The sequence below is a fragment of the Epinephelus moara genome, chromosome 20 (genome assembly GCF_006386435.1).
Source record: "Epinephelus moara isolate mb chromosome 20, YSFRI_EMoa_1.0, whole genome shotgun sequence".
Classification (NCBI taxonomy): domain Eukaryota; kingdom Metazoa; phylum Chordata; class Actinopteri; order Perciformes; family Serranidae; genus Epinephelus; species Epinephelus moara.
The window spans coordinates 26,333,105-26,361,018 of record NC_065525.1 but is presented as its reverse complement, the minus strand read 5'-3'; the positions used below and the strand labels follow the sequence as shown (position 1 = coordinate 26,361,018).

The following is a 27,914-nucleotide window of genomic DNA, read 5'->3' as shown; positions in this document are numbered from 1 at the left end:
GACCTTGACGTCACACCTCTCGGCACCGGTCTGCTGCCAGTCTGCCACACACAGACAGCTGAGGATTTCCAGACGGGGGATCCCGGCTCCGCACGGCCTTATATTGTCGAAACGTTGGAGTGCACAGACTAAATGGCGAAGACGTACGATTACCTGTTCAAACTGCTGCTGATCGGAGACAGTGGAGTCGGTAAGACATGTCTGCTGTTCAGATTCAGCGAGGACTCCTTCAACACCACCTTCATATCCACAATAGGTGAGTACCCCGCAGCCGCCCCTCCAGAGAAATCTGGCATAATGCATGTTCATATCAACAGAACATAATGTTTCACAGCACTGCACTAATCATGCTCAATATATAGTCACACTGATATGAATTTTACATGTTATACAGCCCCTAAGTGTGTAACGGGGCAGCAACTGCATTAGAGCAAGACAATGGGACTGAGGGACACATCATAATGATCTCCTGTCCTTGATGGCTCATAGGCACCAGTGAGGTTAAATATAGAATGAGATCAAAACTAATAATAATGATGCTTGACCTCTGGAAACCTCCCTAAAATGTGAAGCCTTTTTTGTTCCATTCACAGTTGTTACTATACAGCTATATCGTCTATAATGCTCTATAGTGTACTGCAGCAGCTGGTTGTGCTGTGACATTGAATGATGTCATTCTACAACTTAACATAGAATAAACAGTCCATGATAAAGTTATATTAGTTCATAAATGGTAGCTGCTTTTTGCAGAAGTGCCTGGTTTGTGTTGCAACATAGGCATGAATCAGTTGTTTTATAATTATATGTAACGAGTCAATGCAGTATCATCAGCCTTTAACGCTCTGTATGTGTTTTTATTTAGGAATCGACTTCAAAATCAGAACAATCGAGCTGGATGGAAAGAGAGTGAAACTTCAAATTTGGTAAGTCTAATTTGAGAAGACTTTTTACTCTTAAAAAAAAATCAGTGTGACATAAATTGGCTCCTTATAACTGCTATATATTTCAAACAAAATGGGCACCCGTTATTTCATACCTTTTTAAATGATTTAATCAACTGGACTCTTTGACGTCCCATTTAGACATTATTAATATTAATTTATAGTTCACTTTGTGTGTGCTCTTTTTCACCCATTGTGTATTTTCCTTACACCTGAGGATTGCAGGAATCAAAAATGGATATTGAAAAGATCTGAAGCTCCACAGATTGTGCAAGATATTTATGCATGGGCTGTGTCTGTGAAGATAATGACTGCATTGTGAGACGGCATTGAACTTGCTGAAAATAAAAAGAAGTTAATAAAAATAAATCTGCTTTTTGATTTGATGTTTGCAGGGACACTGCAGGGCAAGAGAGGTTTCGCACCATCACTACAGCTTACTACAGAGGAGCGATGGTAAGTCCGCACTTCATCCTGCACTTCTTCCCTGTGGGTTTACCACAGCTTCTGAGATATTGTTTATGAGGCGGGCTGTTTTTCTTCACAGGGCATTATGCTGGTGTATGACATCTGCAATGAGAAGTCCTTTGAAAACATAAAAAACTGGATTAGAAATATCGAAGAGGTGAGCTTTGTATTGAAACATGTATCAGTAGTTTAACTAATATTGTTGCATAAAATGAAGTTATTTTATGGTCTGATATTGTCATTGTGTACAGAGAGTATCATGCACTCAACTTTGCATAATTAGTCTTTTAACTTCTCCCAGCATGCCTCATCTGATGTGGAGAAAATGATCCTGGGCAACAAATGTGACATGACTGACAGGAGACAGGTGTCCAAAGACAGAGGCGAAAAAGTGAGTCATTACTAACGAGCGGTCCCAAACAAATAGAAATACTGTGCACCTTTGAGTGACACTAACACTGTGTTTTGATCTCATTCAGCTGGCTATTGATTATGGAGTTAAGTTCATGGAAACCAGTGCAAAGTCTAGCCTAAATGTAGAAGAGGTAAGCAGATTTTTTTTTTTTTTTTTTACCCTGAAAGTACCATGTAACACCAACAAAGGTGTACACTTGATTTAACACTTTTGTTTGTTTGTTTTTTCTCATTCTAGGCTTTTTACAGCATGGGGAGGGACATACTACACAACCTCAGCTCTAAAACGGTAAGTGATTAAGAGATTCTTTTAATAGATGCCAAGGGCAATATCCACAGGAGATGGGGGAGCCTCTCGCCTTCCAACACCACTTCTTACAGTTTCAGATTTGGTCACTGAAATCTCTCGAAACTAGTCTTCCTACTGTCCAGCCACCATTTTTCCGATAAGAGGAGTTGATAAAAATGTGGACACGCTCATCTATAGATCGCTGTCAATCACTCCTTCACTCACTTTTAAACAAAAGCCATATTTATCATAAAGTATGACCTCTCAATTGACCTTTCACTAAGCCCCACCCCTTTATGATGGTTGGACAAGATGTGGGAGTAAGCATGGAGCCCACACTGTAACTAACTGCACTCCCTGAAGAAATATTAGCACATTTTTGGAAAAATGAAACAGTGATTCCAGAGAGAAGCAGACAGAGGGGTCTACAGTCTGTGTCTGAAGGATATATCCAGGATGTCAAACTGACTCAGCAGCAACAACAGGTTCAAAAGACAAAGATAGTTAGAAGCTAAAGCCGAACTATAGGCTACAGATCACAGTGTAAAAGTGAACCACTGCATCCCACAAAACCAGCCTGAAAATGAAGGAAATCTGAAACGATTGCATTAGAGTCAATGGAGCATAGCCGTGTTGTTGTCGGACCCAGGTCTGAGCCGGCCCAAAGCTACATTATGATTGACCAGTCTGTGTCCAGGGGCGGGATTTAGCGAAGGTTTTATTGACACTAGTTTATTACAACCCCAATTCCAAAAAAGCTGGGATACTGTGTAAAATGCAAAGAAACAAAAAGAATATATATATATATATATATATATATATATATGAATAATATACTAATTTGAATTCACTAGTAAGACAAGATTTAATGTTCAAACTGATATGTGTTATTATTTGTGTAAATATACACTCATCCTGAGCTCAATGCCTGCAACACTTTCCAAAAAAGTTAGGACATTGGCATGTTTACCAATGTGTTACATCACCATTTCTTTTAAAAACTCTCACTAAGCTCTGAGGAACTGAGGACACTCATTGCTTAAGTTTTGAAAGCAAGTTTTCTTTTTCAAGATTCACAAGTGGGCCCCCAAAATCTTAAAGATTTAAAGACTGTCTGTGTAAAAGAATGGGCCGAAATCCCTCTTGAGCACTGAGAGATTAGTTTCTTCATACAGGAAGCGCCTTTGCAAACAAAAGCTTCTCCAAGTATTAGTTACATTTCAGTTAGCATGTTTAACGCCTTTTTTCCTGTGACATTCGACTATGTTTCACGTCATTTTTTTGGATTGAAATGTTATGATTTCTTTATCAGTATTGAGTCAATACCAATGTCTGCTCTAAATTTCATGTGTTAATGATAAATATTGATGTGATGTTTATATGCTGGATTGATATGAATATAAATGCAGGAACTGAACCTATGTCCCTGACAGGTGCTGCACTTACTGTGAAGCCCTGCTGTATTTGTAACATTTCTCCACTCTCATATCTCTCCTTGTTAGACTGACAACAATGCCGGAGGAACAGGCAAACCAGTCAAGATCACAGAGAAAAAGTCGAAGAGGATAAAATTCTTCAAGTGCTCGCTCCTCTAGGCTGCTCAGCTCTTGTGTTCACGGCCCCTAGCGTGACTTTGCTGTTTTTGGAGGGTTCCTGCCACCCCAGGCGTCCTCGCAGCAGCGGCAGCAGTAGTAATGGACCTTACTGGGTTGAGGTGCCATCCTGATTTGCCGCTGACTCGAAGAGGATCGACGAGGAATGAGGCCTGATACTGTACATCTGCTCATGCAAAAAGACTTGTGCGTGATCGTCAGCATTGGTTTGTAGCCTGACCCGCAGTGTCTGCTATCAGGAGGCAGTGATTCTGTCGGCATTTATAATACCTCTATTGGATCTCATGAAAATAGACTTTATTAAACATAATAAAGTTCCACATAGTTGTCTTATAAATAGGGAAAAAAAGAAAACATTCTTTCAAAACTGTAGCATTGTTTTATACATACTACCTATTGTCATATTTACTATGATGACGCTGTCATAGACCTATCAAGTCCCAGCATTGATTGTATTTGTCTGTGTACATTCATGTATATTAATATGCCTATAGTCTCCTGTTGCACTGGCATCATTTCTATTTGTTCATGTGTGCCTCGAAGGAGTCACAGTGTTGTGATAGAAAAGACAAAAATATGTATAAATATAACCTACTGTATTTTTATTCTTTTAACGAAACCTTTATTTATACAGGTTTCAGTGTCAAAATGAAACTGTGAAAGGTTTGATTGTTTCTTAAGAGCTGTACCTAACTACATATTGTTATGTCAGTATTTGCATGAAAGCTATAGGGATACCTCTGAGTGGATCATTATTAAGCACATTTTACAGTATTTGAAAAGAAAATGTTTACAGACAGTATTTGAAAGTGTCGGTCATATCTAGGGAGTTCATGTTTTTGATGTTCGCATAGTGTTGTCATGGCAGTACAACTAACTGATGTGTGTATACTTTATTTTCACCTGAAAAAGGTACAACATGAAAACACAGAAACTGGGGAAAGCTGTAATGTGAATGATTGTAAGCTACTGTACGTTACACCGATGAAACACAGTAAAGAAAGTGGATCTCTCAAAGAGAGTTGTGTCGACTATTATTAACTGCATGACTGAAAATGTTGGGTAATGATTTTTCATTACTGTCATTCTATTATTGTACGATCATAAACTCAGTCCGGAGTGATTTCCAGTCAGTGGCAGGGAGTTCTCTGTCTCAGTTCCTTTTTCCGTTAATATATTTGTTCCTCATTCGGTTTTATCTCCCCTCTTATTTCTTCTCCTATGCATCATCTTCTTTCTTTGCCTCCATCTTCTTCCCCACATCTTCCCCTGCCGCCCTGCAGGCTTGAAGAAGGTCTCTCTCGCTGCTGGAGGCTCTCGGCTCCTTGCTAACCACAGGGCCCTTTACTTTCCTCTCGCTGGCGTTAAAGCTCTGTGACCTGTGAGACGGCAAATACTTGTCATCGCTTACAGTCAGATACATGGTAGTGTCTGAGAGGTTTCTCTTGGCCTTCATCTTCGTTTGTTCTGTGGTGGGCTCTGCTCCTGGAGGAGCTCCCTTACTTTCTATATGATCAGTCTGATTCTCCTCTTTTTTCATCTCTGTAGCCTGAAACTGCTGGGTGAGAGCTCTCACTGTTGACACCTTGGGCATGTGACCAACACTGCTTGGGTGCACCTGGTACTCCAAGTTCGCCGGCCACTGATTTGGCGCTTTAGTGATCTGCTCCACTACTGACCTGTAGTCTGCAGTTTGCACATCATCACCTGCCTCGGCTGGGTTGTAGATGATGCTGCTCATAGCTCTCTTCTTCGTGATAGGGGACGTCTGGCTTTGGATTTCAGTAGGGATGTATCTCAGTGATTTAGTCCTCTTTGGGGAGGAGGGGTTTCCTGGTGGCAGTTGGCCCTTTGCAAGTTCATCTGCTTCCTCTGGTTCATCAGGCGGGCTGACTATGATGGTGCTCATGGCCCTCTTCTTTGACAAAGGAGAGCTGGGTTGGTCTTCCACAGGAAAGTATTTCAAGGATTTAGTCCTTTTTGGTGGGGACGATGGCTTTAGTCTATCCTTATCTGATAGTCTATTTAGCAGCACTGTGCTGCCTTGTCTTATGTTGGATATGGTCTCTTGACTTGATGCTGCAGACACAGGCTTTTGTTCACACGGAGATATGAGAATGTCCACACATGAACTTGGTCGCGATCTGTCCAAACCACCGACCTCTAGGGTCTGACCTCCGTCCTTTGGGTTGAGAGTGCAAACACTGGAGGCTTGCCGCAGACTCCTCTGTCTTTCTACACTAGTTTTAGGTGTCTCATCTGGGTCCTTCTGCTTCGACGCAAACTCCTCCATGTCCATGTGGAAGCGGTAAAGACTGTAACCATCAGCGCTGTTGATACTGCCCTGGCGAAGTAGGGACGAGGGGTCACACACAGAGGAGGTTCGTGAATAGGTTCTGGTCAGCTCCAGTCTGTCCACCCCTGCAAGCTTTTCCAGGGCGACTGCCATTCGTCCATGGATCTCCTCCAGCTGTGCCAGGCGCAGATCCACCGTCTGCAGGGAGGCCTTCATTGTGTTCTCCCTCTCATTGACCTCCTCCAGACGCATGGACATATTCTCAACCCTGCCAAGAACACCAGGGAAACAAAAGTTGATGTAAATATAAACTCTAATCAACATGCTAAGAAATGTCTTCCCTAGACTTGAAAAGGGTGCTCACCTCTCTGAGGTAACCTTGATGCGTTCGTCACTGGAGGATTGCTGCTCGTCCTCTTTTTCACGGAAATATTCCTCCACGCACTGTTCTTCAAACTCGTACAGGTTCTTTAGCTCCTCTGGATTCAGCCTAAGCTCTGGTAGAAACAAAATACACAATGTCTGTTGATGTGTTTCAGTCAGGACCAATACTGTTCTGTAAGTGCATTTATGGGCTACAACTGACTTTTATTTTTTGTGATCCAGGATGAGACTAAATTGAACACTTAAAGGTCCAGTGTGTAGGATGTAGAGCGATATATTGGCAGAAATGGAATATAATATATGTAATAAGTATGATTTCTTTAGTGTATAATCACATGAAAATAAGAAATGTTTTTTGTTACCTTAGAATGAACCGTTAACATCTACATAAGGAGAAGGTCCTTGTCCGTGGAGTCTGCTATGTTTCTACAGTTGCCCAAAACAGACGAACCAGACACTTGCTCTAGACAGGGCCAACTGCGTTTTTGTATTGGCCACCGTAGTTAGCAGCCCTTCTGGGACGAGCCAAACGGCGTGCAAAAGCACTGACTTAAACGTGAAACTGCTTTATTCAGTGTTTTTATCGATCGTAATTACCGGGTCTGTTTGTTTTGGAGAGGAAGAGACCTCCTGAGCAGTGAACACTGAAGGAATTCTAGTCGGGGGTTTGCACTTGGCACATGTAAGAAGTTTCAGCTGGTTGCAATCTGCAATCCTGACCACTAGATACCACTAAATCCTACACACTGCTCCTTTAAATTACATGTATTTGTTTTGCATGTTGGTGTTATTAGAGGAGACTAACTGAGTCCGCGGTCCTTCTCATCCAGCTCTCCTTCTTGTCTCTTCCTGGCGCACCGCCGAAACAGCCTGTTGAAGAGGATGTAGAGGTGGCTGAAGATGATGAGAGGTGGCGGCAGGATGGGACGGTCGTGGAATGTCATGATCAGCTGATATCTCTGGAACTTCCACACCTGGTTGGAAATGGATTTGACTTCAAAGAAGGTGTTGCTGCGAGACAGAATACCAAGACCAGTGAGTGCACACTGTAATAGTCGATGTCTCCTGTAAAACAACAAAGCAGTTAGGACATTGGAGCATGTGCTTACTTGAACACTGCGATGAGCAAGTTTACCAGCAGAATGTTTGCCACGAGAAGGTAACAGGCCATGATGGCAGGTGTGAGCCAGGCGCCAGGGATACATGGAGGCAGTTTCTTTCCATCCTCGTCATATAAATGTTCACCACACGGAGCTGCAGGGAAAGAGAAGTTACAACTAAAGAATGTATTCAGAGGATCTTTAGCTGATTGATTTGAATTGCATTCTTGGCTTAAAGACTACTCACGGTTGATTTCCATGGCATAGACTTGAAGAAAATTGGAGAGAGCGTTAAAATCGATAGACATAGGATTATTATATCATATTTCTGTCAAGGTCAAGCTGATTTCCATGAAACAGTAGATTAAAATGTCTCTTCAACTTGCAACCAATCAAACACTTAAGATGGTTGGTGTACTTTATAAGTCTGGTCTTTTGTTTTAGTACGTTAAAACAAGCAGATGTATCAGAAATGCTCTAAGAAAACTGTTTCAAAATTAAATAGAGGTGGGACCATGTCATTGTTTTGCAAGTCTAAAGTAAGTCTCAAGTGAAGTCAAGACCAACAAAGCTAAAGTCAAGTCCCAAGTCCTAAATTTCAAGTTTCAAGTTCAAAACATGCCATAATGTGCTCACCATATGTAATGCCATTTCAAAAACAGACTAATAATGTATTAAATCTCAGCCGCTAGGCTTTTAACAAGAGCCAGGAAGTCCAATCACACCACACTGGTTTTAGCCCCTTTACATCGGCTCCCTGTCTGTTTTAGGATTGATTTTAAAATCTTATTGATTACTTAAGGCTCCTGGCTCCAGATTACATTTCAGACCTTTCAATCTCTCATGAACCTTTGCGTAGTTTCAGATCTTTGGGCAGAGGTCTTTCGTTTATTCCAGAGTCCAAACTGAAGACTAAAGGGGACAGAGCTTTTGAAATCAGGGCCCTGAGGCTGGGGAACGACCTGCCCGAGGATATAAGGCAGTCTGAGTCACTGTCATTATTTAAGTCTCTCCTAAAAATGTACTTCTATCGGGAACCGTATCCTGATTTTATCTGAGCTGTCTGTTTTATTGCTATCTTATTGATTTTAATTCTCATTTATTGTCTTGATTGTAGTTTTGGCCCTCTTCTAATTTATCTCTTAGTTCTTCATGGTTCTCTCCAGCGACCCAATTGGATGCTGTTAGACTGGTTCAAACAAAGTAGATCTCTAGAATTAAGTGTTGACTTCCTGGGAATAAATAGCATTAATGTTAGCTGATTCAGGAGTCAAATTGATTTGTGGCACACTTTTTGAATAACATACTTTTAAAAAGTTATCAAGTATTTTCAAGTAAAAAGGCTCAAGTCAAAGTGAAGTCAGAGGTCGAGGTTACAAGTCTTTACTAATTTTGTCAAGTTGAGTTAAAATTCATCAAATGTATGACTCCAATCTGACTCTAGTCCAAGTCATGTCACTCAAGTCCACACCTCTAATATTTAATAACCCTGCTAATTTAGGCTTTTTCGATAGCTGCTTGTTGCCTTCACCCTGACAGAAGAAAACACTGAAAAAACACTGACAGAAAAAAAAACTTGAAGGCAGATGATCATGATTGAGGAGATTAGATAATAATACATATTCTGCTCTTCCTCAATGCAAAATTATTACCATTCATTGAAGACTATTGTACTATATATATATGCCAGCAGAGGGAGACAGAGTATTGAGGGGGTCACAGTGCAATATATTGTTACTAAACATCACAGAATTAATGTAACACTGATCATCTGCCCAGAATCAGGAAACAGAATCTTACTATGAATTCTAGTCTTACGGTCTATCGAGTCTGCAAAAACCTCTCCATAGATCATCCAGTAGGGCATGTAGAAAATGTTTCTGGCCAGGCGCCATGTCGGCTCCTCATCAGGGTGAAGGATGGCTTGCCGAGCCACCCCGAAGCTCATAAGCACCACCAGCATGATCACCACAAAGTACATCATATCTATCATCTGAAAGACGAGAAGCAAACATAAATTTAAACTAAGTGTGAACTTATGTTTATTCGATTAGTGCATGTCATGTCTGTCATGTGGTTGTCACATGATCTGTGAAATGTAAGTACCATCTTCCCTATCATCATCACATAGGGTCCCAGGTATTTGTTGACGCCAAAGATGTCCAATACACGAATGTACCAGAAGATGATGTCAATGCAGTAGATGACTCTGCCGTAGCCCATGTAAGGTTCATGCTGCAGCCGTAGCATGAGCCCAAGAAGGAACGTGCAAATGGCAGCCAGGTCTGTGATGTTCCAGTACTCCTCCAGCCACACACTTATCTTCTGTTTCAGCTTTCCAGGCTCTGACATCAGAATCTAGACACCGGGGTTTAAAGGTCATGACGATACCACAAAATATCTCCAACACACGTAACCACTTGATTCAAATCAAATTGATTAATTTAATGGCTTGTACCTGTCTGACTTTTTCAGAGCCAAGTGTGAGGATGTATGCAATGACAGTCCACTCTTGTATAGACGGCCATCGCTCCATTTTCACCAGGATTATGTAGTTGTACAACATCAAATAGCCCAGATAGCAAATCTATTGGAAGAAGAAAACACCAAAATGCCAGTGTACTTAAGTCACTACACTTAAATAAAAGAATAAATCATTATTGTTTACTCGAAGTAAACTTACAGTGTTGAACCAGAATTTGGTGAACGGCGCATCATAGAACTCAAAGAACCTTCTGCCAATGGGGATTTTTCGGACATTAGTGCTGCCCTCCTCTTCATCCCCCTTTCGGGATGTGGTGTCATCTTTAGCGTCCTACAACATGACAGCAAACTGTTTCAGCCCATCATTTCACTCTTAACAAAGACTCATATAAACAGAATGTGTAATTAATTAAACAGACGAGATCAGTGTGAACCTTGCTGGATTTTGTGTCGTCATCCTTTTCTTTTCCCTCTTTTTTCCCCTCAGATGCATGATAGGACGCATCATCTCCGAGACGGAAATCCAACAGTAGGATCAGAGGAGGGAAGATGATTCCCAGAATAACCTGGGTGAGACAATGACCACAGTTTTTATAAAAGCCTCTTATACTATGAAGGCAATCCTACAGGTACTCCAACTAGTGATTATTGTGAAATATTTCCTATGGATGCCTAAGAGAAAACATTTTGCAATGTCAACCTTGAGGCCGGGATTTTTGCCGATCCTTAAGCTCCCCATCCACATGTCCGTGAGCAACATCTGGCTACAGGTGTGAGCAATGAAGTCACGTTGCTTAGCAGCCACAGCCAGCTTCAGACAGGTGGAGTTACTCCAGTTGACCAGCTCGTATGTTAAGAGTTTCATGGCCACCTGTTCGTCATGTTTGTAGGACTGGTCCAGCAGCTCGTAGGCCAGTTGGCCAAACTCTCTATGAAAGAGAGAGAACAAAAATGTGAACTTCTATACTGCACTTCTCAGAAGAGTTTGAGATCAGAATAATTTAAGTTAGTTACAATAATTACATAACAGATACTATAATTTGAGCCTAAACTGTTCAGGGTAGAGGACAGGAAACCATCGTAAAGGTACTAAAATTAGAGTAATATCCTCCTGAGACCCTGTGTCCTCATATAAGGACATCACATTTTGGGTTTACTTGACCTTATCTTAGACCTGTTGTCCTCATTTGAGGACACTTTTTTGTGCCGTCTAGTCACTAGATGGCACAAAAAAGTACCAGTACCACTAGTTTCTAGTGGTGGTAAGATCACAATACATTAGTCCACATAAAAACAAGATGGCAGCCACCTCTACCAAGTCAGTCTGCAACCAATCCCGACACAAAAGTGGACAAGGTCCAAAACCTGATCACATTTTATGGTTGAAATGTGTTTGTTAATGATTAATAATGTTTGAAGTTTGATAAGGAAACAATTTCGACCAATTTTAGCAACAGTAACAAGCTAAGACAGCGTTAATTAGGAAGAACTTGTTTGAGGACATTGGGACTTTATTAACGTTGACGATATTTAGCTTTTTATACTTAATGGATACTGATCCCAAATTGCTAGGACAAATTAAAAATGCATACCAAACAAAAGTTCGGGTCTCAGGAAGAGGCACCTGTGTGTTTTATCTTGAGAAAATATCTTGACACTTTAAGTAAAACATGAGAGATGTTATATGTACTGACTTGGAGTTGTTCTCCAGGTCTTGGGAGATGTCATCCACCAGTTCACTCTCAGAGCACTCATGGGCCATGGCTTTATACAGTTTACAGGCCACCAGGGCTTTCGCCATGGCTTCTTCTCCCCGCTGCCAGAGGAACAGCGCCATCTTCTGGCGCTTCATCAACACCGCCCACAGCATCAGCTCGTGGAAGGGGTACTTGAACCGACACACCTCGGGGTCATCCACATCAATTTCCACCTCTTCCTCTTTTTTCTTTTTTGGCTTCTTCTTGCCTTTTGTTCTCGGTTCATCATCCTAACAAAATGAAAGCATGGTGATAGATTATTCTGCTGTGTGGGTTGTATTGTTTCAGCTGCTTGACTGTTTGTTGTAGAAAAGATACCCCACCTCCATTCCTAGAAGCTTCAGGGCTTTCGGCTGCAAAAAGAGAACCAGACATGATAATTATTAACAAAATGTTACTTAATATGATGAGCCATTATTGATTATTATTTTCTAACACCCATGCGTACCCTTTTTAGTCCGTACAAATTATTGTAGAGGTTGCGGAAAGCCTTCCTGGTGTAATTGCTCCTGTAAGCTCCACCCATGAAGCACTCCAGCACCAGACCAATATCAATTAAAGTGATCTGATAATCTGGAGGAAGGTTTCCCTGCAAATCACCACAGTAATATAAAATATAGACAGTGAAATATTTTTAAATGTTAGACTTTATTCTAGGGTTGGGCGATATAACTATTGTGTATGATATATCAATATATATTTTCAAGCAAGACAACACTTTCACTGTTTCGATATAGGGTCATGCAGTGTTACATGACGCATACCAGTGTGCATCTCTCCTCTCTCACTTATTCACTCACAAGTTCTCCAGCAACACTTTCTTGAGCCATAGCCTGACATGCACCCTTCCAGAAATCTAACTACACGTGGTGGCGACGCAGACCTCCTGTCTATTATTGTTAGCTGGAACCATTTCCCTCAGTGGAAACAAAGTTTTTATTTACTTTTATTTCACAGGTAAGAAACAATAAATTAGCAAAATAAACAAAATAGCATTTTAAGTCTTTTGTATGTTTTATTTTGCCTTCATATGAGCAGAGGAAATCTCAGCTATTCACTAGGCTAATTTATACAATGTAAAATGCCATAGGCTTGTGCTAACAACGTTAGCATGTTGTATTTTTTTGGAAAACGATTTTAGTATGAGGTAGTTGTTTTGTCAATGAACCTTGTGAGTTGTAATGGAGCCAAATTTTGTAACGTTACCTTTGTTAAATGTTGCTGTTGTTTCTGGCTTCATATGAGTAGAAGAAAAGTACGCTAGCTACTAGGCTAATTTACACAATGTAAAATGCCATAGGCTTGTGCTAAAAACATTAGCATGTTGTATTTGTGGGGAAAATGTGTCCACTAACAGACAAGTGCTTTGTCTGTGAATGCTGCGAGTTATAGTGAAGCTGATTTGTGTAGTTGTGTTTGAAATTGTCACTATTAAGCTACGTTTAATGTGTGTTTTAGGTGTGCTTTGAATCAACTTCACAGCACTTAACAGAATCCCCGTTGCCCACTAGTGTTATGGAGGTGTATCTGTTGTACAGCTGCATGTCTTCAAATGGGTATAAAATCCCTGTCTTTGCATTTTATTTTGATAAATACCGAGATGTGAATTTTTGTCCATATCGCCCAGCCCTATTCAGCAAAAATGTTTATTGGGAAACTTTACCTTTTTGACGTCCCTAACCACAGCATTCAGTGAATTAGTAGGGCCAAGTTTCTGAAAGAAGAGAGGAGTGGAGGTTTGTTATTAGTGTCAGCCTCTTTCTTATTTGTCATATCTGTATTTTTAGGGATTCAGCTGCAGTGTGCCAGGCCTACCGTGTTGTATAACTCCTCCAGTCTGGGAATGGTGAGGAAGTGGTGAATATTGACCCCGTTCTCAAGGAGCAGTTTCACAAAGTCCACCCTGTCCAACACCAGCGCATCCATCATAGCCTGCTCCAGAGAGTTCACCTAAAATAAAGTAAGGAATGACACAGATGATTATTATTTATTTACACATCACAGTCTTCAGTATATTTTGAATGCTTTTGAAGTGTATGTTGCAAGCTCCGCTCTTACCCAACGAATCAACTCCAACTTCCTCGGGTCTGTTTCCTCTGGAGGTTCAGGCTTTGCCTTTCCCTTCCCTTTCCCCTTTTTTGCACGGGTTTTGTTGCGAGGGGCGGTGGCAGGGCTCTTTTGCTTCTCCTGTGCCGGGGCTGCAGCGGCCGTAGTGCTGGCAATGGCGCCGGCGGGCTTACCAAGCAGAAAATAAGCACAAACATATCAGTCCCTTTTCTGCTACCACTATTACATGATCACATTAAAGTGGAAACGGACATCTTTCATCTTTTACACCCCTGGTGTTTCCACGTGGTATTTTGGCACCAGCCTTGTAACTACCACAGTTTTCATAGACACTTCCACTGTTCCTACGTCTGCCATTTCGCTACTGGGGATTGTAACCACAAAGAAATTACACCAACACTCTTTGATAACTGGGGAAAGCTACCAATAGCTATCAGGCAAAAGCGTGAACTCTTGTTGGTTATGCAATTGTTGACGCACTTTATCTGTGCCATAAATCAAGACTTTATTTTGCTGGGAAATCGTATCTGGTGGCAGACAGAATTGCATAATGAAAGCAAGGCTCGTAGGCAACCAGTCTAAACACAGATGGGGTTATTACTGTATTCTATAGCAGTTATATTGTGCAATCAACATTTACCTCATAGTTATGAGTTAAAGCAAAAAAACTGCCTATTTCAGCTTTAAATCATTGGAATGTTGTGCATCTGAGAAACACAGTTCAAACAAATTCTGTCTTCCTATGTGTCAAGGACACACTCTGTTGCAGTGTTTCCCAACTGATGGGTCCAAAAGTGGGTCGTAGGTCCAATCTGTGGACCTCAAACTTGTCAAGTTTGTAAAAACCCACATTATTTTGAAGTACAGTGAATTTCTGGCACAGACCTGTCATTTTGAAATGCCGTACTGTTGTACATTGAGTGACTCTGTTGTTTAAAGATCCTCTCCATACATATTTGAGGACATGTAAAACTACTCTTTCGTCTGTACTAAATACATCCTTTCGAACTTTGCAACTGTAGTGCACTCATGTGGAACGACTGAATGAATACCACTCACTGGTAAATTGTGTCCGTAAACAAAGATGTGATTGCGAGCAATATCCACTCTGTTCCAGGCCAGAGCCAAACTGAGCTGGTCAGCTGCTGAAGCATTCGTGCCTGATGCCAAAGAAACAGACGAACAGAGACAGAGAGAATAGAAAGCATGTAGTACATCGCAAGAAAGATATTGCTGTTTATTAATAGTAGACATACTGTTGAGATGTCTAAGTGTGATGCAGCCAGAAAATACCTTTTAACAAGGCAGTAAGAATGGCCATTTCAATATCTTGTTGTCCCTCTGAACCCATTCGAAAAACTGTGATCTACATGAGGAAAAAAAAGACTTGAAGCCATGTATTGTAACTGTTAAACCAGTTGATAACAAACCACATAAATGAATGGATGAATGCATGAGGAAGTGATTTGCCCTCCAACATGTATGCAGCTGTAAACATGTGGTGATGATCTGGTGGAGGATTCTGTCAGCAGGTCCTCTCGCTGCAGGCTGACCCTCGGAGCACAAACAGCTTCTTTTTTTTTTTACTCGTCGGACAGCGTGATAGTGCTTTTCTTGTTACAGCCTCGACTATATCAAATGAAATTACGCTGACGGCTCCATCACATGTGCAGCCATGGTAAATGGGATTAAGTTGGCATGAATGCGTGGCACGGCGCCAGAGATTTCTGGGCTGGTCTCGGGATGCGTTGATAATGAGCAGCGGTATGAAGACAGAAAACTCGTGTTGCTCTCTCTAGGCCGCACTGTGTTGCTTTTTTTGCAAAAATGGAGACCTGTGCGATGGTGAGCTCCGAACTCGGTTAAATGTTGCATCCTGGTGTTACATCACAGCAAAATTCAGCCCTCTAAAATTAGTGTTTCTATTTGTCTAACCCAGCTGTTCCCATGGGATGCACTTAGGATGAAAGGATTATTTGGGGACTAGACTGTGACACTGATTCACCTGTAGGTTAGTCATGGCACTTTAGATTAAGAGCAGGCAACAGTGTGGCCTCTTAGCTGCGTATAAAGAGCTCAAACAAGTTGGCGGTTCTGTCACATTGTCTGGGTCGGGTATCAGTGAAAACTAAATGCCCACAGCGGTATGATCTTTGAAAAAGCAGTTTAAGTTGCTTATCTGAGTGTGTTGCCGCATTAGGGAGTCTAATACATCGGGGATAGAGGACGCAGAGTTGCTGGTGAAGTGATAGCACTCTGGGGACTGAAAAAAAAAAGCCCGGGGAGTGGAGAGAGAGGGAGAGGAACCTGGTTGAGGATTAGGGAGATGGATCCTCTCCTCCATCTGTGTGCTGCATGCTTACTGTGAATGGATGAAGTAAGAGCCTCTGCTAAGCAGGTGGTAGTGTGCGCTGATCTTTCCCACCCAAATGTATGGAGTCTGGAGATTATATGCGCCGGGTATTACAAACTACTAATCACATCACTTACGGAAATCTGCTGGAGATGCACAAACGCTGCCACTGTTTATGCGCCAAGGTTTCCAGCAAACACTTTGGAGGAACACTCTCAGCTCAGGGATTAAGACTCTCACCAGGGTGTGTGCTTCATCGTAAACCCTTGAGCTGTATTGTTTACATTAAAGGTAACAGTTAAGCACTGCAGAATCACACACCCAATACCACTTTACAGCTGTGTGATATACGTGAGGGATGTTGGTGTCGGACAGTGAAGCTGCGAATGCCCCAGATTACGTGACCACACCCACACATGACCACAAGGAGAAATGACAAGCACGTGGTGGGGATTATGTTTATTCAATATGTTAATGGAAATACACAGATGAGTGGAATGGATGAATGACGATGGAGACCAGATGCTTTACAACTCAGAAATATTTATTGATCGACACAGACATGACAGTTTCAAATACAAGATGGTTGTGGAAAGGTTTGAAGACATCAACACCTTATTACTAGTATATCTTCTACTCACCAGTTCCCTTTTCTTCATGCACTCCATAACCATGAGCAGAATCTGCTGCGATTGGCTTTTGCTATAATTAAAAGTCTTCTGAATGGTCACCAGAAGTTGCTCTCTGACATCATCGTTAACCAGGCTGGAACAGGAGATGCAAGGATGGCATTTCAGCTTTTTGTTTTAACCAGAGGATTAATATCCAAGTGCAGTTGAGAAGGAGTCATCTAAAACCTCACCCTCCGTCCTCTGAGAACTTGTGCGCAAAGGAAATGATGTCGGAAGCTCGGCCGCTGCCATCACACACCACCACAGGGATTGGAGGCTCGTCTCTCAGACTCTCCAGTGCGATGGAGATCACGTTGGGACCTCCCTCCACTATCAGGCACACCAGAGGAACCCCCTGACCCAAACCTAGAACACACAACCAAACATACTCACTCCTTCTATCCATCCATTCATCACCAAAAGTGTCACCTCATAATGACAGAACCTTGACAATGATTGTTGACGAACACGTTGATGTGATGCGTGACCAGACAAAACCAGCAGAGGGAAGGTGTGATGTCAGTGGTGACAGTTGAGCATCCCTTTGCTGTCCCTGCCTTATCCGAGCTCCAGGCATAGGATGACAAAGGGAAGCCCACAGGCCACAGAGGAGCTCTCCATCCACACGTCCAACAAGACTCTGGCTTACACCCACACACTATGGAGGATGTTTAATGATGTCTGCGAAGCGCTCTATGTGACTTACGCGTGTTGATCTTCTGCAGGGAGATGTGTTTCTCCAGCAGCCGGCGGAGTTTGACCTCTGAGCCGTACTTCCCACAGGTGCCGTTGTCAGTCAGGATGAAGTGGGAGTGGCTGTTGTTGAGCACAGCCAGCTTGCTCAGTGGGTTTGCCATTGTCTGATAGGGTTTGGTTACCTGGGAAAAAAAGGGGAAATTAGTCTCGAGAAGATTTATTACATTTGCAGGAAACTAAATTCAGCTGCAAACGTTCTCACATCTTTTCCGATGAGATCCTCTTTGTTTTCCAGGATCCCCCATGGAGCAATTCCTATTGCGCACACTTTCCCTCGTGACTTGGAGGAGTGGTCCTTTAAGGCATCTCCTACATGACGGATTACCCCTAAGGTGCAAAGAGCAAAATATAGCAGCATGACTAACGACTCTTTCAACTGCCTAATGGGGCCGCATCATGGGACACACTTGTGGTTGCTGCACGCAAAATCAACACACAGATTGTCATTTGTGATGAATTTTCCCAACAAATGCTCTAATTACAGCGCTTAAACCTGTGACAATGGGTTGGTCAAATCTCCCCCAGGAAATTGCAGAATAGGTATTATGTAATGACAATTTAGAGCAAAGGTAATCTTCTAATGTCACAAATTGTTATTTTGTTAAGTGTACATTAAAAGCATTATCCTGAACTGTCGGTGTCCTACCCGTGTTGACTCCGCCCGTGAAGATCCAAGCTCCGGTGGTGACGGCGGCTTTGATCAGGCCTTTGCCGAACACTTGCTTGAGTTTGGGCTGGAGGTCGAAGTTCTGGAGACCTCCGTGTACGGAGATGAGCAAGGTAGGGAGCTCCAGCTGCCAGTCCTTCACCATCAAATGCAGGAGGTTGTCAGGTTTGGTGTCATAGGAGACTCGGATGTACTAGGGCAGAAAGAAGGGTAATGCACATTGTAACTTCTCATTAAACCGCGCAGTCACTTTGAGGTAATGTTTGAGTGGCTGAGACTCACCATGGCCTTGTTGATGAATCCTCCGCCCTGGAACTCGATTAAACCAAAAGCGTCTGTTGGGTAGGTCCTCGTGTGCTTGATCACACTCCATTTATCCTTCGGGGTGTCAATCTGCACCAGCTGGTTCGCTTCCTCTAGTGAGTTGGCACCAGCAGGGATGGCCACGTGCTGTGCGTTCAGCTGACCACAGGCACATCTACATACATCACAACATCACTCAGTTAACACGTCAGTCTTAAAAACTGCATTGGTTATTGATAAAAATCCTCGAGCAGTACGCCGTCTGGTGTTGAACTGTGACTAGAAGCAATTGAGCTAAGTGTTGTTGAGTCTGCTCGTGAAGGCTGTGTCTTTTCCTCGAAACACACATCACACAGGCTCTTTCATGGCTGTGCCCATTTCTGGGAAATTCGCGCTTCGGCAAGCAAAGGCCTGCACTGCCTGGCTGCGCTCGGAGCCCAGGATAGTAACAACGTCCTACAATACACCCTGAAAAATCTATTTTAATCCTGACAAATGTCTGATAACATGAAGCCATAGGTGTCGTGATTTAGTCAGTCATTTTCTTGTGGTGAATATGGAGCTGAATTTAAATCATTAACACTGTCAGGAGTTAGATATTTTATGGGCCCAGGCCCAGTTGACAAGTTTTTACCTATAGACCTGCATAGCATTCACATTTTAAATTAATTTTAGTAAATTGAAAATTGTGTGTAGCTCTCTAAAACAGTAAAAAGAAGGAACAATGCCAGTGATGAGTTTTGGCGTCATGTTCAAATGATAATGAGCAGCTGTTGTAAGCTTAGGCTATACCACAAGTAAAAAATAACGAGTTAAAACACAATAAAGAGCATGATTACCTGGTCGGGTCCTTGGTGGGGAATTTGTGAACACATTCTCTTTTTACAAAGGTCCTCTCAATCCAAGCTTTTTGTGCCTGTAAGACAAAATATAAGAGAGGAGAAAAAGTGTCAGCTCACACGGTGTCATCCCACAGTCACAGGGGGATCATCTTCGCAGATATCAGAATTTAAATTTCACTATCAAAATCCTCTTAGCGGTAATCCCGGCTAAAAGATGAAGACTATATGCATCCTGCAAAGAAACCCAGTGGGAGAGGAGAAAAGAGAAATCCAAGTGAAAGAGTGTTTCTGGAGAGACTTTAAAATACAGTGTATATTGGAATCAACAGGCGGAAACATTGCATACAGTAAGGCTGAGAAATTTTTTTGTCACTCCTGAGATCATTAGAGCACAGTTCATGTGGACTAACACCTTTCATTGTCTGCTCCAGCTTGATAAGCAGCCAATGAGAAGCATCACACAAAAGTGCTTTGCCCACGCACTTTGTCAAATCCTGCTCTGATTGCTGTCTGATGTTTTTCCAGTGCTGAGCAAAAATAACCTGAGTTCAAAGCAGAGTTTCTCTGAGGGCCATTGTTGATGGTGGAGGCCCAATTAAAACTGAAGCGTCAGAAGCGAAAGCTTTCCAAGAAACGCTCAGGAAGTAATAATTATAATATTAACCACCAGTTCAAGCTTGAAACATACTAGAATGCTCGGTATTTTAACTTCACCTATGAGTGTGAAGTCATATGAGTATTAATGAAAGATGTGTCTTGTGAACAGTGATCACATGTGCCAATAACACAGTACAGTTACTGTTCTCTGCCTCTCCCTCCCTCTCTGTCTCGCCTCAGCCAGCCTGGAGGTGCAGCAGCAGGGCGGCTGCAACACCACAAACTATATCTGTTAAGTTCTGCATAAAGAAAAACAATTATTTGGTCAGGTCTGTAGTGTTTTTTTTACAACCTGTCTACCATAGATGTACATTTCAGGTTGGACACAGGGGGACGTCTCCCTCAGTATCCCCCTGAGTTAAGTCAAGAGCTTTTATTTTGAAGAAAATTTGACATTTACACCATAAATAGATGCAGAAAAGTCACACTGGTGCATAAAAACTCACCAGAATTAAAAAAAATAAAGTGTTTGATGCTAAAAAAATTCTGGCTGTTGAAACAAGACCTACGCCCTTGCTGTCTACACACTATGAGTACATATTAATGACTTGTTATTGTAGCTGATACTGTCATATGAGCTGGAACAGTGCTGCTGCTGTTGTGTATTCTTTAATCCACAGTTGCCATCCTTCCTTTCATACATATATTATTTTCCGCACCCTATTTTGTTTGCTACTGCAGTGACATGATTTTACCCACCAGACTCATGAAAGAATCACCTTATTTTGTCTTAAACCATCTAATAACGACTTTGGTTGAGTAGATAAAATCACACACTTGCTTCCTATTTATTTAGTTCACCTAATGTTGAACTATTTGTTTGCTTGAAGGCAGTTTGAATAGTGTAAATACTTTTTTTTTTGTGCAAAAGTATTACCATCTTCTTGTACTTTTAAAAAGTCCGAGGCATACTGTGGTTGTTGCTCTGTCCTGTCTCAGCAGTTTTCCATCACATTGTTATCATGCATCATTAAGCACCCAGAACTCAAACAGCGTTGCCTGTTCGCCACATCTGAATTCACTTTCTGTGATCTGTAATTTGTTCTATAAAAATCTCTGTAAAAGCTAAAAACAAATCTGTCATAAAAATGATGCAATTCAGTTTAAAAAGAGTTGCAGATACACTTACACACAGTCCTCTGTCCGAGCCGCAGAGTCCTATCTGTGGTGCTGCTGCAGGTTAAGCCCAGCGAGTAGAGAAGAAGTCTGCTGCTCCTCTACCAGAGCGTTCTCCTGGTGCTGTGCTCCCAGTCAAGCGCTCTCATTGAGTCCCACAGGACATGAAACTTCTTCACTTTATGAGGGCCGGTTAATATGATGAGCATGTGAGCAGGGTCTTTGTTCGCCCAAGTCTCATGACTCCAGTTCAAGGTAATCCTTTTGGGAGTCCCATGACCCCTTCTCCATGCCCACAGGGTATTTTCATCCTTCGCTTGAACAAGGCACAATAAATCTACTTTGATAACCGGCCCCTAATCTCCCAATTTGTCCAAACTCCCTTTCTTTGTGTTCACTTCACAGTGTGGAAGATCTTAGCTTGTGTGAGAAGACGGAGCAGACCGGCTAACCTAAAAAGCACTGCAGTCTCGTTCAGAGGCTCCCCAACTTTTCATCTGAAAAATTTTCACCCCCTCCAACTACTTTGATTTCAACCCAATTTGCATAATTGAGAGAATTGGATGCAGGCATTCTTTTGGAAGGCGCCTTGTTAAGACATGACTGGTCTCCAGTTGGGGGCAAGGTCAGTCAGTGCTAATTGCAGTTAATCTCTATTTCCATCCACCATGTTTTCATGGAGGAAAAGAAAACTCAGCAGACCAGCTATTCAGTATTCTCTTGAGCTTGATTTTTCATTTTTGCTGGTGTTAAGTGGATTTGCATTTAAAAACTATAATGATTTTGCATAGTGGCAGGCTGAAAAAGGGTGTCACTGTTTAAAAAAATCACATTTAGCCCACTGGCTGCTGTCTGACATCCAACAGAGTATCAATATGCTTCTTTATGGATGGGGAAAATTCAAATCTGACCTATTTCAGTATGTTTTAAATAAATCCTGCTTATTGTACATGCTGGATTTCATGACACAATTCAATTAAATCTATTTAAAGTTATTAAGGGCTTTCAGGTGCATGCTTTATTAACTTGAGGAAGGCATTAGGTGAGCTTGAAGCTGAGATGGAGTTAACAAGCACAAAGTTGTAGACGTCCATTTAAAACCTTCCTCATGTGAAATGGTTTAATAAGCTCTCCTTTTATGGTTGAAGTGAGCAGTTTGAGCCTGACTGTAACTCAGAGTGAAAAAGACAAGGGAGGTTGGTGGTTGATGACTCAGAAAGACAGAGAAAGAGAAGCCTAACACCCCCCCACTCCCACCCCAACTTCCCCCTTTTCGGTCCTGCTCCGGTAAAAAACGCACGTGGGCCTCTGTTAATTATAGCCGAAGAAAACAAAGCGCATTTCCACAAGGGTTTGGTGAGCATGTCGCAGTTATTTCAGCTTACTTAAACTCATTAACTACAGCAATTAAAACCAAAATCCAGTCAGCGACCAGCTGCCTCGTTAAGAGCTGCCTTTGAGCCCTTAACAAGAAAAACCTTGAAGAATTAGATACTGCGGGATCAAGATTGTGTCACACCGAGCAAATTAACGGGACTTAAGACAAGCCTCGGAACAATAAACAGCTTTCAATCCAACATGCAGAATTTTCTCAGGAAGTGGTCGTTGAAAACAAAAGACAATTGTTGAGGAGGTCAGAGAAAAGGTATACAATATATTTTTGACCTCTTTTTTTATTAGCAGTCCCGATGCAGTGATGGTTTACTCAAAATTTCCCTCAAACACAGTACTCTATCCTGATTATCTCTTCTATCACAGACAGTATTTGTGTCAAGATATATGCCATACATTCCTGCCTTTCTGCACTGCAATCACATGGTCCTGGTCTCCTGACCCACAGCTTAGTGAGCAACCACATCACAGCTAATTTGTTCCAGCGCTGCCACAATTACACAGCTCCCCACAGTCATAAGGAAAAGGTATAACGACGGCTGTATTTCTGTATGCTGACATCTGACCCGGTCAGTTTCAGTGCATTTCAAACACGATTGTTTACAGCAGGCGGCTTCACGAGGTTGAGTCAAAACTATACGTGTGATTTATTCTAAATATTGTAGTAACGACGGACTTGACACAACAAAAGCCTCATCAGCACAAGTGAAATGGATCAGAAAGGATTTGGGGGTCGTAATGGAATGTCACCAGGGTTGAAGATAAAAGCAACTAATTGCTCGGCTTTGGTATTGAATGGCGATGTGGTTAGAGCTTGATGCAGTGTGACAGGAAGGAAGCCCGCGCAGACTCTTTTTACTGTCTAAAAAAAATATTCCAGACTCATGGTCGAGCCCACGCGGACTGAATAAAAAGCTGCCTTTTACATAGTTTCACTGGAGGGGGAAAGATATTTGGACGAGGTGACACACTCGAGTTATAGGCTCTGGATAGGCAAATTTGCATTAACTGTGAAGCAAACTGTTTTCAGACAGCCCCCTGTTTGTAAATGCACTCATTGTTCCTGCTGGGTTTGAAAATCCAGTTAGCCATCACATGAGTCCAACATGTCGCTGATTATCCCCCAAGAGTCGAGGGAGTCATAAGACATGTTTTAAAGCGGCTGGTTTTCCCCAAAGGAAAGTCTGGCTATAAAAAGAGAGCAAATTAATTTTTACTAAAAATCAGGCAATCAGAATAAAAATAAAAACTTAAGGGAAATTCTCTCTTACCTTTTTATAAGGTATGACAGCAGGCCGCACACACTTCTCAAATTTTTGACTGTTCTTTGTAAATGTTTGCCTTACATACCATATATTAAAGAAAAAATAGTTATACCCTTTGGAACACTCAAGAAGAGATATGAACTTGAGTTTGCTTCTTATTGCCAACTTATGGCCAATAAGAAGCAAATATATCACTGTATTTACCATGCATGCAAGGGCGTAAGTTTTATTTCAGTATTGAGGGGTGGGGCACATATCTAATAGGGGGTTTTTGGGTCTTCTGTCAGAAAATTTTGAGCATCATACCCTTCATTTCCTACATTCTGGTACATTTTTATCCACCATCTACTGCTAAAAAAACCACTATAGACCTGAGCAAATAATTGTTTTATTTTATGCAGAAAATGGGGGCAAACAGATGCACATGTTCTAAATACTGAGTCGGACATGTCCCTTGTGTGCACCAATTAACAGATATGAACTTGAATGCAGCATAAATATAGTGTGTCAACTTATGGCCAACAAGTTGCAAACATATCACCTTGTTTTGACATGTAATTGTAAGAATTTCCATGGCATTTAAATCTTTAAGGCAGTTTCCCTTTGCATTGATCATATTTAATAAAACACATTTGGTTTAATTCAGATTTTAAATAAGCTCAATTTGTACTTAAGTGATAAGGAACCGATTTAACTTAATTTTATTACAGAGAAAGCAGAGTATAACCAGAAAAATGTCCAAAAAGTTGGTTGTTTTTATCACAAGGACTAGCATGCACAGACTACATTAAAGCAGATGTGTACTTTAATGGTTGGCGTCAAACTGTGGAATTCTCAACAGGATTATTTAAATGGTTGTATTAATATTTTTCAGTTCACGAAAATGTATAAATAAAGAATAATTGGACTTTATGTGAGGTTGTAAGGTAGAATCTGTCTCCTTAGTTGAAGGTACCTTTTCACTGTATGTATTGGTTTCTTTGGTTTATTCATGTGTTGAGAAAGAGGCAAACAAAATAAGCTTTTTCTTTTCCCTGCTGCTTTTCAGTCATATAATGTGTGTTGGAGTCGTTTTGATTGTGCATCTGATTCTCCTGCGTTAACATGAGCTGTACAAGTATAAATGAAGCAACATGCTGCAACATTTGGAGATCATACTGATTTAACTTTAATTTTTTTAGACGCTTTGAGAACTTTCACACATAGAGGGTCTGCTGTAGTCCAGCCCCTGACCCTGAGCCTTAAAGCTTTTTCAGGATTTCTGGCCCCCTCACCTGACCAGAGCCTGACACTTACATCACACAGTCATATGATCTAGCAAACCCAGAGAGCGAAAATTGCAGCATTTGTTTAACACATTTGAATTGATTTGTTGCCTTTTTTTTCCATATTTGTATCAAGGGTCTGAGCACAAAAGTCATATTTATTCAAACCCATCAGGCGACAGATGCTTTCAGACCATTTCTTTTTTAACTTTTGAGCCTTGAGCTACACATTTTCAGTAAAAGAGGTAAAAGGTCAGCAGAGGCAGAACATATTATCTGTAGATAGACCAGTTAATAGTTCATTCATGGCAACAAGGTGAAATCATGTGAGCACATTTAACTGAATGTGCTCTCTGTTGGAGGACAAGCGAGACTTTTACCCTCATTTCTAATCACATGTCATCCGCCCAGATTCAAAGAGACACCGCCTTTACTCTATCTCTGCTGTGCTATACCATGGATGAAAAAAATAAATCCTTCTTCATATGACCCACTGTTAAATTATGAAGTACACGCCTATCATTTCAGCAAAGCAGATAAATCCATGATTAAAAGACTATGGTAACAACATGACAAATGCATGATCAGAAAAGAAAAAAAGGGACGACATTATCTCTCAGCGGCCCGCTCTGTGCAGCAAATGAGTTTATATTTAGCAACATATCGGATCTCATTAAAAGTGCAGCTGAGAGCTATGACATTGCTGATTGCTTCACAGAGTATAAACCTTATATAAAAAGGCTGTGGATTATACAAAGTATATTAATCTTACCAAATGATGGCTGCTGTAATTTATAGAAATCCATCAAACTAAATTCTTTTAATGATGTCAGTGTCAGATGTGTTGTTGATATATACACGTAAGGATGTTTCTTATGGAAATGCACTCGAAAAAATGATTCATGCGTTAGTGAATAATGCTTAAAATAAAGAAGTTCTTCAGCAACTGTTTTAGTCAGTTGACAGCTTATAGTAGTCGAAATCAGAAACATTTTTTACCTTTTTTTAAGTTGAATGGAATTAAAATAAATCAGTTGGCATATCTTACATAAAATAGTTAACTACTAAATATCAACACAACTTTTGGATGAATATTAAGTTGGTTCAACTTAAGCTTTTTGTGGTCAAAGCAAATCATGTTGGCGTGAGTGAATAATGCTTAAAATAAAGAAGTTCTTCAGCAACATTAGTTGGTTGACAGCTTATTTTAAGAATTAATCAAAATCAGAAACATTTTTGACCTTTTTTAAGTTGAATGGAATTAAAATAAATAAGTTGGAATATCAAACAGTTGACCACTACATATGAACACAACTTTGGACAAATATTAAGTTGGTTCAACTTAAGCTTTTCGAGGTCAAATCAAATCAAGTTGGTTGTACTAAACTAATTAAATCTGACGTATTATAAAATAATTGAGTTGGAACTACTTAAAAAGATGCATGCGAATTGCTCCATTGATTTGTTTAAGTTGACTCAGTGGATTGTTTTTTAGCGTGTGGACTATATGTACTCTACAAAAGATAAACTCAAGTGTTTTTTTTTAAGTGTATTTCAGTTTATTTTCCATTTTTAATTTTCCTTCTGGAAAACTAGAGTCTTTTAAACTTTTAGAAATCATTCATTTCAAACTACTAAAATAAGAAAGTGCCCCTGCTCTGTGTCCTCCGTGCCTCCACAAAAGCAACACAAGTTTCTATGAGTGTGCGTGCTCTAATCCCAGCATGCACTGCTCGCTGGATTGGGAGCAGAAGCATGGATGCATATAAAAATTGCATCTTCCTTGCTTTCAAGGACATGTTAGCAGGAGTGTGTTAATCACATGAAAGCAGACTTTAGAATGACATAAAGGGCCTTAATCTGTCGTGGACATTTTTGTCCATACTGGGCCATTATGAAGGATTAAACTGCAGCACTGGAGTGAGCTCGAAACACCACTTAACAGCAAGTTTGTGAGGCTGGGAGTGCAGACCATGTGCGCACCAGTGTAAGACCAGTGGTCCTGAATGGTGCATGTCGTTATGCCGGACATGGGAGCTCTGAAATGATTGGTCAAGAACTACTGTGGATAGCTCATAGTGATGGTTGCATGTGACATGGTGTGCAACACAATTCTATGTCAGAGTAGCTGTTTGGTTTCTGGATGCAAAAAGTAAACACAAAAAAATAAGATAAAGTGCAGCTGTTACTCATTTGGAGGCAACTTTTACAGAACATTTACTTTCAGGTGAACGCCACAAACATATTTCAACATAAAAATATTTTTCACAACAAACACACACACACAAACAGTTCACAGATCAGATCCGACTCATTAGGGTAATTCAGATGCACCTGTTGAATATGACTCATCTTACCTTCTGCGAGCCGGATGTGGTGCGTTTGAGGGAGGACCGTTTAAAGGTGGCACTCGGGCCCTTGGTGTCCATGTTGAAAACTTAGAATTCAAGTCGAATGGATTCAGAAAAGGATCCTTCAAGGATGGCGACAGGTCAGGGTTCAGCGCCAACATCAACATCAGCAACAGACAGAAACCCTAGATACCCGCTACAGAACCAGGGCATGACAACAACCTCTGGACTCACACTTGAATAAAAAAACGATCTAAGTGTCACATCATGACAGGATTCGGCTCTTCTCTCCCCTCTCTGCAGCTTACTCCCGACTGACAAGACAGAGATCCCAGCCAGGGATATAAATCACTCGATGACACACTTGACACATAGACCCTTTTCCTCTGCTGGGCATCCCATAATCAGGCTTAATGCAGCCAGCTCTTACGAAGCCTCAGAGTCTAATGGATAGAGATTTAAT

The 27,914-nt window shown here is 41.3% G+C and overlaps 2 protein-coding genes across 2 annotated transcripts; one reads left to right on the top strand and one right to left on the bottom strand.

Moving 5' to 3' along the window:
- LOC126407813 (ras-related protein Rab-8B-like) lies at positions 1 to 4,742 on the top strand. Its single transcript, XM_050073038.1, has 8 exons — positions 1 to 256; positions 863 to 923; positions 1,337 to 1,397; positions 1,489 to 1,566; positions 1,711 to 1,800; positions 1,889 to 1,954; positions 2,062 to 2,112; positions 3,615 to 4,742. The coding sequence occupies exons 1-8, from the start codon at positions 133 to 135 to the stop codon at positions 3,705 to 3,707; spliced, it is 624 nt and encodes a 207-aa protein (XP_049928995.1). The 5' UTR covers positions 1 to 132; the 3' UTR covers positions 3,708 to 4,742.
- LOC126407812 (transient receptor potential cation channel subfamily M member 1-like) lies at positions 4,604 to 27,914 on the bottom strand. The gene is made up of 27 exons (XM_050073036.1): positions 27,458 to 27,914; positions 19,403 to 19,479; positions 18,543 to 18,738; positions 18,240 to 18,453; positions 17,796 to 17,920; positions 17,544 to 17,715; positions 17,029 to 17,203; positions 16,808 to 16,931; positions 15,107 to 15,179; positions 14,873 to 14,973; positions 13,805 to 13,981; positions 13,562 to 13,696; positions 13,410 to 13,460; positions 12,195 to 12,335; positions 12,070 to 12,099; positions 11,684 to 11,976; positions 10,690 to 10,918; positions 10,424 to 10,555; positions 10,189 to 10,320; positions 9,964 to 10,092; positions 9,612 to 9,863; positions 9,324 to 9,498; positions 7,753 to 7,773; positions 7,515 to 7,659; positions 7,211 to 7,416; positions 6,386 to 6,518; positions 4,604 to 6,289 (listed from the first exon to the last, which is right to left on the bottom strand). Exons 1-27 carry the CDS (start codon positions 27,527 to 27,529, stop codon positions 4,945 to 4,947), a joined length of 5,055 nt encoding a protein of 1,684 aa, XP_049928993.1. The 5' UTR covers positions 27,530 to 27,914; the 3' UTR covers positions 4,604 to 4,944.

Excerpts from the sequence above, each read along its gene's own strand:
- LOC126407813 (XM_050073038.1), top strand. The coding sequence starts at position 133 with ATGGCGAAGACGTACGATTACCTGTTCAAACTGCTGCTGATCGGAGAC. Across the intron at positions 924-1,336 it reads AGAGTGAAACTTCAAATTTG|GGACACTGCAGGGCAAGAGA; the intron begins GTAAGTCTAATT and ends TGATGTTTGCAG. Across the intron at positions 1,567-1,710 it reads GGATTAGAAATATCGAAGAG|CATGCCTCATCTGATGTGGA; the intron begins GTGAGCTTTGTA and ends AACTTCTCCCAG.
- LOC126407812 (XM_050073036.1), bottom strand. The coding sequence starts at position 27,529 with ATGGACACCAAGGGCCCGAGTGCCACCTTTAAACGGTCCTCCCTCAAA. Across the intron at positions 17,204-17,543 it reads CCTGCAGAAGATCAACACGC|GTTTGGGTCAGGGGGTTCCT; the intron begins GTAAGTCACATA and ends TGTGTGTTCTAG. Across the intron at positions 16,932-17,028 it reads AAGTTCTCAGAGGACGGAGG|CCTGGTTAACGATGATGTCA; the intron begins GTGAGGTTTTAG and ends CTCCTGTTCCAG.